The 16,498-nt window shown below is 41.8% G+C and overlaps 2 protein-coding genes across 5 annotated transcripts in view; one reads left to right on the plus strand and one right to left on the minus strand.

Moving 5' to 3' along the window:
• The window catches only part of mfsd13a (major facilitator superfamily domain containing 13A), a 46,077-nt gene extending 39,009 nt beyond the window's left edge, over window positions 1–7,068 (plus strand). For all 4 annotated transcript variants that reach the window (XM_055647003.1, XM_055647002.1, XM_055647001.1 and 1 more), the window contains 2 exons: window positions 1,025–1,218; window positions 2,299–7,068. In XM_055647003.1, the coding sequence (XP_055502978.1) occupies window positions 1,025–1,218; window positions 2,299–2,552 (448 nt within the window). In that variant the 3' untranslated portion in view covers window positions 2,553–7,068. The remainder of the gene's footprint in view (window positions 1–1,024; window positions 1,219–2,298) is intronic.
• A 443-nt stretch (window positions 7,069–7,511) lies between these two features.
• Window positions 7,512–16,498, minus strand: part of LOC129704110 (alpha-centractin) — a 31,703-nt gene continuing 22,716 nt past the window's right edge. The window contains exons 9-11 of the mRNA XM_055647007.1: window positions 14,166–14,227; window positions 10,618–10,658; window positions 7,512–9,232 (exon numbers count right to left, since the gene is read on the minus strand). Of these exons, the coding sequence (XP_055502982.1) occupies window positions 9,130–9,232; window positions 10,618–10,658; window positions 14,166–14,227 (206 nt within the window). The 3' untranslated portion in view covers window positions 7,512–9,129. The remainder of the gene's footprint in view (window positions 9,233–10,617; window positions 10,659–14,165; window positions 14,228–16,498) is intronic.

Consider the following 16,498-nt stretch of genomic DNA (forward strand, 5'->3'; position numbering starts at 1 on the left):
GTGGGGGATAGGGGCAAGAGTTCGAAATATACCCTGGTTGGGAATATCAAAATATTTGCACTAATACGTGCTATAACTACCTCAGACCAAACTGTCTGGAAACATGCCCGTTAGATTTAATTTTGTAGGAGGTAGTGGGAGAACTAACGTGGTAGTTGGTTTTGTCCTTGATCGACCTGCTGACGATGTTTGCTCATGATAACAAGGAGTGGGATAGGTGTCATTCAGTCCTTGTAACCAGCCCAAGACTTTTCTCCATAATATATCATCCAGAGTGTGTAGAATGAGATTGCCATTATGCTAAATTGGATTAATTGAGAAAACATCTCTTTGTACAACAATCCTCTTCCCCGAGGCACATCAACAGCAGCATCACAATCTAACTTCATTGACTAGCACTTCCATCTCTGTAACTTTGCTGCCAGCACTTCACAATGTGTAACAGTGTTGTGCTGTACGAACGATCAGTTACATTAGACAACAGCATTACAAACAACTAGCATTTATGCAAGACAGTGCTGGAAAAACTCAGCAGGTCAGGCAACATCTGTGGAAGGAATAGACATGAGGTTTTGGGTCGGGATCCTTCTGCAGTTTCTTGTGTCAGCATTCATGTAACTCTTTTCTCAACCTTGTAACAACCCCTAGTGCTTAGAGTAAATATTTTACAACCTATAAAACTACCTAACTGTGAAAATCTCTTTTAGTTCTGAAAGGCGGTGTACAAATGCACGTTGATCCATTTGGCCCTATGGACTATTGAAAACATTATTATAAAAGGCTATAGAGTGGAAAAGAGACACTGTCTATTAGGTTTCTAAAGACTGGGTTTCATATTCATTATTTTGATTATGTATTAGTTAAGAGAAAAGTTTATTATTTCCACAAATCGAGTTGTATGTCAATTCCTAATGTTTAAGGATTTAAAGTTTTTATGAATTGCTTTTGTAGTTGGACTGACATTTCTTTTCCCAGCTTCACTCGCTGACCGTTAATTTCTCCAACCTCTTGTGCTGCTGTGTAGTAATCGTGTATTCACGGAGGGGACCTGCAAGCTTTTGAACTTGGTCATCTCTGACCTAGTGGATGAAGACTTTGTGATGAACAAGAGGAAACAGGCAGCGTCGGCACTGCTATTTGGAATGGTTGCCTTGGTGACAAAACCCGGACAGACATTTGCCCCCTTATTTGGGACATGGCTTTTGTATGTTTATACAGGTAATTTAAACTATTCTCAATTATCGAATCATAGAATCTCACAGCATGGAAACGGCCCCTTCGGCTCAACTTCCCCACCAGCCAACATGTCCCATCTGCACTAGACCCACCTGCTTGCGTTTGGCCCATGACCCTCTAAACATGTCCTATCATGTACGTCATTTAACCTGACCAATCTGCGTTTTGACTGCCGCCGCTCCATGTACAGCTGTTCTTCTACTCTGACGTTGTGCCCAGCAGAGAGGCACTAGTGGGAGAGTCGAGGACCAGAGGCCACAGCCTCAGAATAAAAGGATGTACCTTGAGAAGGGAGATGAGTAATTTCTTTCATCAGAGGGTGGTGAATCTGTGGAATTCATTGCCGCGAATAGCTGTGGAGGCCGTCATTGGGTATTTTTAAAGCAGAGATTGACAGGTTCTTGATTAGTACGTGTGTCCAAGGTTACGGGAGAAGGCGGGAGAATGGGATTGAGAGGAAAAGATAGATCAGCCGTGATTGAATGGCAAAGTAGACTCAATGGGCCGAATGCATGTATTCTGCTCCTATGACATGACTTGTGACTTATTCAAGTCAAAAGTGTTTGATTGTCCTATGTATCAACAATGGAGTAAATAAATTCTTACCTGCAACAGTATAATAGGCCTGTGAACACTATACCAATTGATGCTATACCTGGAATTCTCCTTATTTCTATTTGATGGCTCTCTGATTTCTTTCTACATGCAGGATGTTTGCCACTTTACCTGTACTGGAAAAGTGTTACTCTAGAAACACAGCAATTTCATTGCTTTTTTTAAAAAGATGCCTTTTCTGAATGTAGCTAAGCTAATGTAAGCTAAGACCCATCACCTCCAGCTTCTTCCCAGCAACCATCAGGCTCTTGCACCTTGATACCTCAGTGTCAAACTATCATGGACTTTGCACTACTAAGATTAGAGTAAATGTAAGATCATTTTCTTTTTGCTTGTGGTTGTCCCCATTGATATAGGCTACAAAGCAGTCTGCAACAAACCGGGTAAGGTCAGTATTTTTGTATGGCTTGTGTGTTAAATTCTTGTGTTGTGATCTGCCCTGTTTAGGATATGACATCTTCCAGCATGACGCGCTACATGATATTGTGAGCACAAAGCCGGTGGGGGAGCCAAATACAGCCTGGATGAAAGCGGTCCGCCAAGGATGCTTCTATCTGTTGGTCTTCATTCCCATAACGTGCGGAGTACTGCAGCTTCTCGCCTGGTCCCAATTCAACCTCCACGGGAAACGACTCCAGACCATCAAATCACTGAGACAGAGCACACACCAAGAGGGCTTGCTGGACATTAAAGCGGTGTGAACCGCCACCCTGGAGCCTCCAGTATCCGTCCGCCTCCGTCAGATGTGACGTGACTTTTGACGACTCTACTGCTCAGGGTGTGAAAACCTTCAGAGGACTAACATGCTGCTGTTCGGTCTGTCTGGACTTCAACAGATTTCAATCATGTAGCAAATTCGAACTCTATTAAGACTAATAGTTAAGAAGACACCATGTGCCTAACCAATTTTAAATTTTATTACTTGGCCTTTGCGATTTACAAGAGGTCCACATGTCACATTGAAGCCAAGGACATAGTTTGATAATCTACACGTGCACAAGATCCAAATTTGTTGTCCTTTATCCGTGCTGTGAATTTTATCAGAATATAGATCCACTATTACTTTTGTAGCAAATAATTTGTAAATATGTTGCACAAAAGATATGGCATTGTTATCATTGATATTTGTTCTCTTGTTATGTAACCTAGCATCATTTCATTGTACTGAGTGTGTGTGTGAGAGAGAAACTGGTTGGGCAATGCATGATGAAGTGAGTTCGATTCTGGCCTCTTGCCTCTTGCTGTTTAAAGTTCGCAGACATTACAGTGGCCACCTCTTTGTAAAATGGGAAGGAGCAGTCTTGGTGGAGGGCTCACCAGTCATAGACCGTGGCCATTCAATTTTTCTGACATTTTTCAAATTCAGTGGATGTGCAAACTGCTGTAGCAGCACAAAGACTCCAGGATTGTCAGCGGAGCCCAATTGTTGGGGCAGAAGTTTGGATCCAACTGTATTTAAACTGGGAGAAATGTGCCCAAAAAAGGGCATAAAGTGCTGGTGTAACTCTTCCATGAATGCTGCTTGACCTGATTTGTTACTCCAGCAGGTAGACAGAAATGCTGGAGAAATTCAACGGGTGAGGCAGCATCTATGGAGCGAAGGAAATAGGCAACATTTCGGGTCAAAACCTTGTTACTCCAGCACCTTTGTCTTTGCATCGGCAGTTCTTTGTTTCTAGACATGTACCCAATGCTGCCACCTGGTGGCCAACGGGGAAATACTTCTTTTTACCACAGACAAAAATCTTTGATGGAAAAAAATGGTCATCCCTGATGCCAAAGCTTTGCAGTAAATGAAAGCGATTCCAGGTTTTGATAATGCCAGATGCCCCATATTATAGTTAAATTTTTCTATTTTTTACCTGTTATGTTTTCTGCCATGTCAATGGTTCAATGGTTTCTTTATCACGTGTACCAAGATAGTCATTTTTTTTTTTTTGCTTACAGATCAGGATATTCCCATACATAAGTACAATCCCTGGTTAAGTACATAGTGCATCAAACCAGCCCACTGAATCTCTATGCAAGAGTCGCCAGGTTTTGGTGCTGTTTCAGTCCCAACTGGCCATAAAAGTCTGTTGCAGCCGGCGTCTCCATCTGTTTGCCCTGCGAACCAATGTCCCTCTCCTCGCTTGTCCTTTCTCCCATTGCATTTAGCCCATCCTATTTGTATTTTTAAACTGTGCTACCATTTGGCCCTTTGAACCTCTGTGCTCCTGTTGTAGTTGTGGCTACTAAAGTCAGATAACACTGCAAATCTTCTAAAATGGTGTTGCCGCACATGTCTGTCTCATTAAGTGCTGGGGGTGAACTGTCCAGCTGAATGTTGCTGACTAATCGGTACTTCCAAAATCCCCAGTGTCACATTCTATCCCATTACACAGGGTGCAACCAAATCCCAGCTGAGGTGCTTGCTTCTTATTCAAGGACTTGGCAGCTAAAGTTCCCATTGTGTCCTTTGAAAATATATTCAAAGCCTGCTCCTGAGTTCTGTGTTTGTTTCCAAACATCAAAGAAGATGTTAGATGTTAACATGAGATTAAAACTCTCTTATTTGTACAATGGATGGATGCATTGTTCCCTCTCCCCACCCCCTTCAACATCATTCCACGCCAACCCATGTCTGTCACTTCCCTCAGCACTCCAGGCTCTGTTTTCAAGAGAGTCAAGGGTGTGTTTATTGTCAAAATGGAACAATGAAATTCTTTCTAGCAGCAGTATCGCAGATTTGTAAGCGCAGTACTTAATAATGTGCTAACATTAAAAAAAAAAGATTATAGTGCAAAAGACAAAAACAAAGCACAAAATCCCTAGTGCAACCAAGGCAGTTTGAAGTTTTTATGTGTTCAATGGTCGTTGGGAAGCTGTTCCTGAACCTGAATGTTTTCCAGCTGTGGTGAGGTGCTCAAGTGCTACACCTCGGGTCAACCATTCCCACACAGCAAAGTCACTCCTCCTGAAGGTCCTTGTGGGCCGTTGAGTTAAAGGAACCAATCTGCTGTTTATCCCAAGACTCAACAGCTGACGGTCTGACGGCCGCTAGTGGTCTGTGAACTTCTGGCACAATAGATTTTTACAGAGAAATCAAATTCGCTGCTGGGACTGGTAACTCCTATCTCGCACTTTTTCTCTATCACTCCTTACCCTCCAGTCTATCAGCCCAGGATGTGAACGCTCACTGCTTGTGCATGCCATGCTTTGAGATATACTGTAAAGCAGTGAGATTTATAAGCATCATATCTGGCAATGGCCACTATTGCAATCACAGCAGAATGTGTTGGGGCTTTCACATCACATGGTGGAGTTTCCAATATTTCCAAAGGAAGCTGAATGTGGTTTGTGTGAAATGTTAAATTGCGGAGATATCGTGAATGGTAAACTAGTTTTGGTGTGGTTTTAGTGTCAATGTTTAAAATGTTATGCTTGCCATCTAAAGGTGGTTAACTTTGCCAAAATTATGATTTGTAGAAAAGCAACAGACTTCTCCAGAAATGGCAACCATATTTGGAAAAGATTGGATAAATTATTTTTTTTAAACTCCTACGTAAGTATTCTTTCCGCAGAATTCTTCCTTTGTCCTTTTTTAAAGAGAAAATGCCTTGTTACGATCCAGCTTTTCTAAGCACATCAGGCGTGATGGATCTCTTATTGTTTTAATGGTCATAAGCACTCCACCAGGATGCACATCCCAGAAACTGGCCATTCAGGCATTGATGCACCACTTTATAATCTTGCCATCTTTCCTGCTCTAAATCTATCACCATGAACCCTCTATTCCTTTCTCCCTTGATTAAACAGCCAGTAACAAGAGAGATAGTGGCTAAGGGTTCGTGTAGCATATTTTGTCCCATCCACCCTTATTATCTAGTTTCTCTGCCATTCCCTATGGGATTTCTACATTTTTGTCACTTAGTATAGGCATTATACCAGCAGCTTCTACTTAATGTTTCACACAGAGAAATATCTTAAAGACCTATATTAGGCTAATCATTTATGTGCTTTTTCAAGTATTATTACTTGCCTGCTTTTAAATATTATTTGAGATTGTTTTATTTAAAGGGCTTGCTAACTCTAGCTCAAAATTAATTATTTTTCCTGTATCTCCATAATATATAAGCCAGTTTCACTCTCGAGAGTGTTAATGATTGAATAAGGTCTTAGATGCGATGTGCCACGACTTTATTGTACTTCCAAACTGGTCTCTTGACACTCTTCATTGTGGTTATGTAACTGGTTTAACTCTCCCTTATTGGCTAGCCTTGTAATTTCCTTGGCTTAAATAATGGACTCTTTGTCAGGCATTCAGTCAGGAGTTCCAATAGATGATTTGCCTTGTTCTTCCCAATTGCTTTTGAAGAAGTGGAGTTTATTCTGTCTACTGGAATGCAAGAGAAAATGTGATCACAGGTTCTTCGTTGAGCCTGTTTTGCATTGGAAGAGTTGGTACCAGTTTGGAAGCTTCAGCTGTGCTTTGAATCTGGAATTGGTCTCTGATCCTGTTCTGCAGCAAAGGATTTGAGAATATTTTTGCTTGGAGTGTATATTGCAGCGTTATCATCCTGCTTTACACCAGAGTTGAGGGGTAATTGCAGTTGCCTGCTTTTTACTGACCCCTCCCATGGTTTGCAACAGAATAATGAGCGTTATACCTCCATTATATTAGAAAGGAACACTGTGAAAATAAATTGAGATGTATTCCAGCTGCTTTTCCATTCCTTCAATATTTAACTTTCTAAATGTTGAGAAGTGTCAACATTCATTGACCTGCTTCCCAAAAGCTGCATTGAGCTGGTAAGTTTCATTACCTTTATTTTAGTATTTTAAAAACCTTTTGAATTACAGGTTAAATAAAGGCTTGGCTCGTCAACTTTGCTTTGATTTCAGGACTCCAGTATACATTTGCTTTCATTAAAATGAAGACTTGTTTGTTTTAAAACATTTGTACTTGCTTTTTGCTTTAAATTAACAGCCATGTTGATTTAACTTCAGAACAAAAGAATTGTTTGCTATTTTGATCCCTGATTTAAATATTTGCCTTAACTGGGATGAATGTCCCAAATTGAAGAATATGAACAGGTTTCTGTAGAGGTTCCTCACCAGCTAAATCTGATTATGTGCCACCTTAATTCTCAGTGTTACTTATTAAATGATACTGTGTGAAGTAAAAGCATGTAAATTAAAGTGGTTCTTTTCCTAATTAAAGATATTTTGAATTAATTTGAGTTTAATGTTTTTAACTTATGGTTTAAATGTGCTAATCAAAATTATATTTACTGAAATTATCTTAAAGAATCTATTCCCTCTTATGCTCAGAAATTATTTCTCTCTTAGCTCACCTGTAGATTTTTACCTGTTTATGGAAGATCCACTTGCGTATACAGTCTGAAGCCAGCCTCGCTGATCATCTTAAGATGTTAGAATCCAATACCCATTGATAAAACTCTACATGCCTTTAACCTGAGTGGAAAATCTCTTCCAGCTTTTGCCTTTATGCTCAGCTGCATTTGTCCTCACCTCAGTTGGATAAGGAGGGATGTAGATCATGTGCAGGCAGATGAGATTAGTTTGACTAGGCATAATGTGCGACAGACATGTGCTGGAGAACCCGTTCCTGTGTTGCACTGTTCTATCTTCTCAATGACAACAACAAAATAATCCCAGGCTTTTTGAACTGTTTTATTAACATTTTCTCGTCCAGTGCCAACGCGTGGCAGCACAGTTTGCAATACGTCTGCATGGTAAAACATTGGATGACAATGTAGTAAAAGCTACAGTCGGAATGGACCTATTCATTCGTTACCATCGTACAGGGACCTAGCTCTACAGCAGCCGAGACAAAGCAGTGGTCCAGTCAATTTTGGTCACTTGGCAAGACATATGTGCTTAGGTTAAAAACAAAATCAAACAAGTCTACCACTCAGATGAAAGCTACATAGTAAAATAAAGTGTTTTACTGCATTTACTGAGCAGAACCAGTTCAGTAGCATTCAGCGGTTCCCTTTGCAGTCAAGGTTAACAACTGCACAGTTAAAATAAACGACTGGCACTTACAAAATGTGGATTACTTCTCCACTGTGGATTAGTGTCACTAGTACAAGTGGCACTATAGTTTCAAGGCTTTAAACTTTTCCCTTTTAAAATAAAACACTATTTTGTTCCTTTCATGCTAAACATTGAGGAGTGTTTCAAACAGGAAGGCTCTCCGGCACAGGCATGAATTTAGTTCCTGATTTGTGATCGATTTAAACGGCAATATCCTTCACTTTATCCTCAACTCCACGCTTGCTTTTCTCCCTCCACCACCCCAACCCCTGCAGCGGTGAATAAATACTTAAAAACAAGTGCAGCCACTTTGTATCCCTTCATTTCAACCATTAGTTCAGCAAACCAGAGTGATGTTGAAAATGACTGTAGTAGCAATCTGAACAACTTGATCCTTGCTTTTAAGTTGCAATGCATTCACTTTGTGCCTGTATTGGTAACAATTGTTTGCATGTGGCAATCAACGTTTGACGTTGGAATTCATGACTTGTTGGTATCGGCTTATATTGAAACATTTACAGAAGAACAAATAAGTTAAATTATATTACATGCCACAACATTAACACGCAGGGGGGTTGCTCCTAATGAATGTTTCCTGCTTGTCCATTCTCTCCCTGAGCACTTGAATAGCACTAAATGCTTGTAGTCTGCAGGGGTGAACACCCCATCTAGTGGACGCACAGGCAGTATATGTTAATCTTACGGGAGACACATTAAAGCGCTGGGATATATATATTTTCTTCATACTGAGCTATGCTAATATTTTTAATTCAGGGACGTGCAATTTGTCTACGCACAACAGGTTATAAATCCTTTACCAGTCTCAAAAGCAAATAGAAACAAAAGCCAGTTTAAAAATTCCCATTCATACCACGCATTTAATAGTCACACAGCAGACACCAGTTTCCATTTTCCTCCATTCCTTGCTCTGCCCTATCATTGAAGCTTCCAACAAAATCAAGTCAGTGGATGTAGCCAAATTACACTTGCCTTTGTTTAGTGTAATAGGTTTGACATGTATGTTAGCTGTGAATGACAATGCAATTGTAGAAGGAAAAGGGAAAATAGAAAAACACTTGAAATGGACTTAAACCTCTCGTCTTGATCACATGCGTCCCAAAACCCAGTCTTTTTCTCTCCTCCACGTTCTCATGTACACACATTCACCTTCTCACAGGCATACACCATACCCAGACAAGCAAGATCACGTAATCTGGACAGACTCTGCCAAGTATTTTAGAATGTTTTCCTGTGGATCGCTCTGGCCCCATCTTCCTCGTATTCCTTTTTCGATACCCACATTTTCTTGAACGTGTCAAGTGATGCCAGGATAGAGCCACTGAAAACAAACATTGAAAGAACATTAACACAAATGTATTCTTCAATGGGTATTGATTTTACTATAATACTTTAAAAAAGGTTATATTGTTATTTTTTATTGCCAAATCTTTATAGTTAAAAACTTGCACATGTGCCGCTAGCATTGTCACCACCAATTCCTCATAAAACATCTTCTCTTCCTGCAATTCTTTGGATTATCTTTAATCAGACTTTATCGTGCACTAAATGCTATCCCCTTTATTCTTTATCTGTGCACTGTGGACGGCCTGATTGCAATCATGAAAAGTCTTTTCACTTGCTGCATAGCACACAATAAAAAAACGTTCACTACCTCAGTACACGTGACAATATAATAAACTAAACTAATTTCCTTTTCCACTCCATGAATTCACCATTGCCCAAATCAATATGCAGCTTCCCCACAATAGTTTGAATCCCTCCCATCAGATTAACACTCTGATAAACCACTGTCAAAGCCATGAACAATATTGTGACTGTAGCAAATTATCTCCCCATTATTATTATTGCCCCACCTGGACACTGTTGACACTGTGTCAGAGCTGGGTGGGACTGGTTTCTCCCAACTCAATTCCTTCCAAACAAAAAGACACAAAGTGCTGCAGTAACACAGTGGGTCAGGCAGCATCTCTGGAGAGTGTGGACAGGTGCTATCCACGTTCTCCAGAGATGTTGTCTGACCTGCTGAGTTACTCTACCAGATTGTGTATTTTTTTGTAAGCCAGTATCTGCAGTTCCTTGGTCTCCATTCCTGCCCTCATCTACATGTTAAAAAGGCACTCCACAAATACAAGGCTCTCTCCTCCCTCCCCCCCACACACAATCAATCTGAAGAAGGACCCTAACCTGAAATGTTGTCTATCCATGTTCTCCAGGAATGCTGCCTGACCCATTGAGTAACTCCACCACTTTGTGTCGTTTTTGTAAACTGGCATCTGCACTTCTTTGTGAATACAGGTCCACCACTGATTTTCCGGCAGCACCCTTGGTTCTAGGGCATTGGTGACTTTGCCGGACCAACAGAGGTCACGGCCTCCGAGATCAGTCGAACAGTACCGGAACTGTCCGCCTAAGCTGCTGGGGAATGGAGATACCGGCCCGTAAAGTGGGCCTGGGGAGTTGGATCAGGATATGGATCAGCCATGATCATATGTTGGAGAATTAATATGATCTTCCCTCACAAGACAGCCGACTGTTCTGATACTGTTCAACACCGTGTACTTCAGAAGATGCCAATAGCCTTTGTTGTTCAGTAAAAGCAGCAACAGGTGAACCATGCCTCCCCTACCAGGAGCATTACCAAACCATACTTTGTTCATTTTAAGCAGAGATAGTGGATGTCATGATGCAGCAATGAGTACCTACCCTATCCATGTGGAATACAACCTCTCCTGGGGAGCAGAAATCTACAAGAAAACATATACAGAAAGGATAAACCATTTCATTGTACTGCAATGCCTACACAAGTCCGCAAGATCTAATTTGCAGCATTTTCTGGGCGGGAGTTTCAATTTGAGGAAAGACATTGTTAAGCGGGAAAGAGTACAGAGAAGATTTACAAGGATGTTGCCAGGACTTGAAGGCCTGAGCTATAGGGGGAGGTTGGGCAGATTGGCACTTTAATCCATGGAACACAAGGCTGATTGTATATAAGATCATTAGAGTGACTGCAGTCTTTTACCCAGAGTCAAGAACCAGGGGACATTAGTTTAATGTGAGAGGGGAAGGATTTAATAGGAACCCAAGGGACAACCTTTTCTACACAGAGGGTGATGAGTATATGGAGAGGAGGTGGTTGAGACAGGTACTATACCAATATTTAAAATACACTTGGACATGTACATTGAAAGTAAAGGTTTAGAGGGATATGGGTCAAACAAATCAGTCGGTCTAACTGTGCACTGGGCTTGAGGGGCTGAAGGTGTTGCCTTTTTTGGAGACAAGAGTGTTGGAATGTTCAGCAAAAAACAAACTGCTGGAGGAACTCCAGAGACGATTTGAGAATAGGAGCAAAGAGGTCCTTCTGCAGTTGTACAGGGCCCTGGTGAGACCACATCTGGAGTATTGTGTACAGTTTTGGTCTCCTAATTTGAGGAAGGACATCCTTGCCAGTGAGGCAGTGCAGCGTAGGTTCATGAGGTTAATCCCCGGGAAGGCGGGACTGTTATACGAGGAAAGATTGGAAAACTGGGCTTGTATTCACTGGAATTTAGAAGGATGAGAGGGATTCTTAAAGAAGCGTATAAAATTATGAAAGGACTGGACAAGCTAGATGCAGAAAAAATGGTCCCAATGTTGGGGAAGTCCAGAACCAGGGGCCACAGTCTAAGAAGCCATTTAAAACCTTTTTCACCCAGAGAGTTGTGAATTTGTGGAATTCTCTGCCACAGAAGGCAGCTGAGGCCAATTCACTTGATGATTTAAAAGAGGGCTAGATAGAGCTCTAGGGGCTAGCGGAATCAAGGGATATGGGGAGAAGGCAGGCACGGGTTACTGATTGTGGATGATGAGCCATGATCACAATGAATGGCGGTGCAGTCTCGAAAGGCCAAAGGGCTTCCTCCTGCACCTATTGTCTATGTTTCTATAACTCAGCTGATCAGGCAGCATCCATGGAGGGAAATGGACAGATGATGTTTCAAGTCGGGACTCTGAAGATTGGTCCCAACCCAAATCGGCATCTGTCCATTTTGCTCTACAGATGTTGCCTGACCCACCGAGTTCCTCCATCAATATGCCTTTGCATTATTCCTGTCCCTTTGTTCTGAAAAACTAAAAAAAAAAAAAAAAAGGCAGGAGAAGAAACTGTGCATGTGCATGCACATAGATGTGGGAGAATGAGACAGTCCATGCAGAGGCATTGTGTGTGGTGGTATGTCGGGCATCCTTAATAAATTGAGACTGAATCATGAAACATTTTTATACTATGAAGCAAGGGACTCTTCAGAACAACGAGGAAGGTGTTGTACTGACTCAAGCAAGAATCTGATCTGCCTTTTCATGCCAGGTGTTATGTTTAAGAAATGCTTGTGGATACAAGTATGTGACAATTATGATGACAGATGTGTACAATGAAGGTTAGGGGATTAACAGAGATTGAAGGGATCATGAGCTATTGTACAAAGAGGTCATTGTACCAAGGGTTACTTCAGAAAGATCTCACTTGAAAAAGCTTAACCATAAACAACTACAATTGTTTACTTGAATAAACTTATCAAGGGATTTCGGAGAGACAAGTTGGAGGCCAAATCTATGACGTAAATAATAATAATAATAATACATTTTATTTATGGGCGCCTTTCAAGAGTCTCAAGGACACCTTACAAAAATTTAGCAGGTAGAGGAAAAACATGCAAGGGGAATGAAATAAATAGTAGAGACATGACTAGTACACAAAGTAAAGACAGAATTCAATTCAAAACACAATATGAGGCAATTCAAGCACAGATGAAAAGGGAGGGGGACGTGGGGCTAAGGATAGGCAGAGGTGAAGAGATGGGTCTTGAGGCGGGACTGGAAGATGGTGAGGGACACGAGGTGAGGAAGATGGTGCGGATCAGTTGGGGGAGGGAGTTCCAGAGCCTGGGAACTGCCCTGGAGAAGGCTCTGTCCCCAAAACTGCAGAGGTTGGACTTGTGGATGGAGAGGAGACCGGCTGATGTGGATCTGAGGGACCGTGAGGGTTGGTAGGGGGAGAGGTCAGTGAGATATGGGGGCCAGATGGTGGAGGGCTTTGTAGGTGAGGACCACGATTTTGTAGGTGATCCAGTGGGAGATGGGAAGCCAGTGAAGTTGTTTGAGGACTGGAGTGATGTGATGCCAGGATTTGGTGTGGGTGATGAGTCGGGCGGCTGCGTTCTGGACCAGTTGGAGTCGGTTGATGTAGGTGGAGCTGATGCCAAGGAGAAGTGAGTTGCAGTAGTCCAGTCGGGAGGAGATGAAGGCATGGATGAGTCTTTCAGCAGCGGGAGGTGTGAGAGAGGGTCTGAGTTTGGCGATGTTGCGGAGATGAAAGAAGGAGGTTTTAATGACATGGCGGATGTGAGGCTCAAGGTAGAGGGTGGAATCAAGGAGACAGGGAGGGAGACAGTGGTGCCGTCGATGGTGAGAGTGGGGTTATTGATTTTGCTGAGTGTGACGTAGGGTAGAATATCAAGTATTAAGACCTATGGATTTGAACAGGTCTTCACTGAACATCATTGAAGGAAACCAAGAACTAATATGTATGAAAAAAGACCCAAAGTGCTGGAGTAACTCTGCGAGTCAGGCAGCATCTCTGGAGAACATGTTAAGGTGACGTTTCGGGTCGGAATCCTTCTTCAGGCCTGAAATGTCACCTATCCATGTTCTTCAGAGATACGGCCCGACCCACTGAGTTACTCCAGCATTTTGTGCTTTAAAAAAATAAATAAACTGGCATCTGCAGTTCCTTGTGTCCACTAATCTGTGTATAGCTGGGATGATCATTCAATCCAAGGATTAATAAATGGTGAACCATGGACTCAATTTACCAGTCGCTCAGGCTTTCAGTTTGTCCTAGGAACCAGAGACAAATTGCAGGGTGAGACCAGGGAGGCACAGAGGGTAGAGCTGCTGCCTCACAGCGTCTCAACCCCGGTTTGATCCCGACCTTTGGTGCAGTGTGTGTGGAGCTTTCACATTCTCCCTGTGACTGTGTAGGTTTCCTCCCACATCCTAGAGACCTTCAGGTTTGTAGGTTAATTGGCCTCTGTAAAATTGCCCTGAGTGTGCAGGGAATGGATGAGAAAGTGGGATAACATAGAACTAGCGAGGACGGATGATCGGTCATCGGGGTGGACTCGGTGGGCCGAAGGGCGTGTGTACATGCTGTATCTCTAAAACAAACAAAACTAAAATCATCACTAGCGTGAAGGCGTGAAAGGTAACAATACCTTTATTTTTATATCTTTGGGTGCCAATTTCTTTACTTCACTCAGCAGTCTGTCACCGAATCCTGTGGTTTAACAAAAATAATTTAGAACTGTTGGCAACAAAAGTGAAAGGAAGCAACAGATTTTTCAGATATATATTATATCTGTCTAGTGACTTATAAATCAAATATCTGTTTTGGAAAGTGACAAACTATGCACACAGATCCATCAACAACTGAAAGATATCCCAAAATCTAATCAGAAATCAATCATACATTCAGTAGCAGAATAAGTGATACACAGATGTCTTGATTGTAATGTATTGACTTTCCGCTGACTGGTTAGCACACAACAAAAGCTTTTCACTGTACCTCGGTACACGTGCACTAAACTAATCTCAAACTCAACAGATTATCACTGAAATAGAAACCTACCTCTGTCTTACTTGTCTCTTACCTGTGATTTTCAAACAACAGACTGAATTTTAGGTAACTTCTAACAACCTTCCCCTGCTGTATCTGCTCCCCTCCCCCCATCTCCCTGTGTCATTGTAGCACATTGCGGAATGAATGAGATAATGCAGCAGTTATAAATAGACAGATAAGATTTATGCATTGGAACCACCTCTGTCTGATTTAACTGGCAGTGTCTTACTTCACCTACTTTTCCTGTACTTGTTACTTTGGCAATGTCAAAGACAGATCTGCAATTGTGTAAAAAAAATGGAGTCATGCTTCATAAGTTAATATATCTCACAATTTCTCAATGTGAATCTGCTTTGTGTTTTTACATCTATGCTAGAAGGCTTTACAATTTAATCACATTTCCTCTCCCATGTTGCCTGTCCTTTGTTTGTGCCTCCCGATCACAGTAAAAAAATAACCAGGGGTGACTCTTGAGAATTCAGAAGTCAAGTCAACAAAGGGATGGAGGAACTCAGCTTGCAAGGTCCTTCAGCACTTTATTTATACTCAAGAGTCCAGTATTTGCAGTCTCTTGTATCTCAAGTCAAGTTTATTGTCACATGTGTAAGAAGGACTTCTTCTGTGGGACTTCCGACCTGAAGTGTCACCAATTCCTTTTCTCCAGAGATGCTGCCAGTTATTCCAGCATTTTACGTCTATCTTACTGTCATATGCACAAGTACAGTGAGTAAAGGTACAACAAAGAACTAGCTTGCAGCAAGCAACACATGGACTCAAAGCACATGCAAAATATAAATGATACATAAATTGCACGTAAATTCTCTAAGACAGTGAAAAGAAAAATGTGCAAAAAAATAAAGACGTTTGTGTAAAACAGAATTGAAAAACAACTCCATCGTAGTGCAAGATGTAGTCTGCAGCTTTCCATTACAGTGGGCAAGGGGGTTGTACAGATCAAATCAAGAACCTGATGGTTGGAGAGCTGTTCCTGAACCTGGGGGTGTGGGATATCAGGCTTATCTCCTGCCCGATGTTGTTAGCAGCAAGAAAAGGGCATTGGAATTCTGAAAGGGAATTCTCTGTCACAGAATGCCGTGGAGGCCAAGTCAATGGATATTTTTAAAGCAGAGATAGATAGATTCTTGATTAGTACGGGTGTCAGCGGTTATGGGGAGAAGGCAGGAGAACAGGGTTAAGATGGGGAGATAGATCAAGCATGATCGAATGGCAAAGTAGACTTGATGAGCCGAATAGCCTAATTCTGCCCCTATCATGGATGACCTTATGGGGATGTTTAATGATACATTTCTTGAGGCAGATGCTCTCAATGGTGGGGAGGGCTGTGCTCGTGATGAACCCGGGCTGAGTTCAATACTCTCTGCAGCCTCTTGTGTTCCTGTGCATTGGAACTGCCATCCCAACAGTCGGAATACTTTCTACATTACATCTGTAGAAGTTTGTGAAGAGTATTCGGTGACATGCCAACTCTCTAAACGTCCAAGAAAGCAGAGGCTCTAGTTACACTAATTAAACCCAGTGGATGGCACTGTGTACTTCCAGAAGCTTCCTTGCATTAATGAATCATCAGCACAGGGGAAAATTACAGACTACAAGATCCACATAATAAGCCCACAATTTCCTTTCATGAATGTATGCAGTCTGAAGAAAGGTCCCAGACCCGAAAAGCCACCCATATTTTTTCTCCAGAGATGCTGCCTGATCCGCTGAGTTATTCTGGTACTTTGTGTCTATCTTTGGTTTTCGCATTGTCTGATTTACTTAGAAAAACTGATAACTTATTGTGTATTTAATTGCTGCTGTTGCGTCTAATGTGCCTGTAAAACTGCTGCAAGTTAGACTTTCAATATTTCGGTTTAAATCTGGTGCATTTGACAAGAAAGGGCATGCATTTGTGAAGGGTACCAACCA

Source organism: Leucoraja erinacea, chromosome 15 (assembly GCF_028641065.1).
Source record: "Leucoraja erinacea ecotype New England chromosome 15, Leri_hhj_1, whole genome shotgun sequence".
NCBI lineage: Eukaryota > Metazoa > Chordata > Chondrichthyes > Rajiformes > Rajidae > Leucoraja > Leucoraja erinaceus.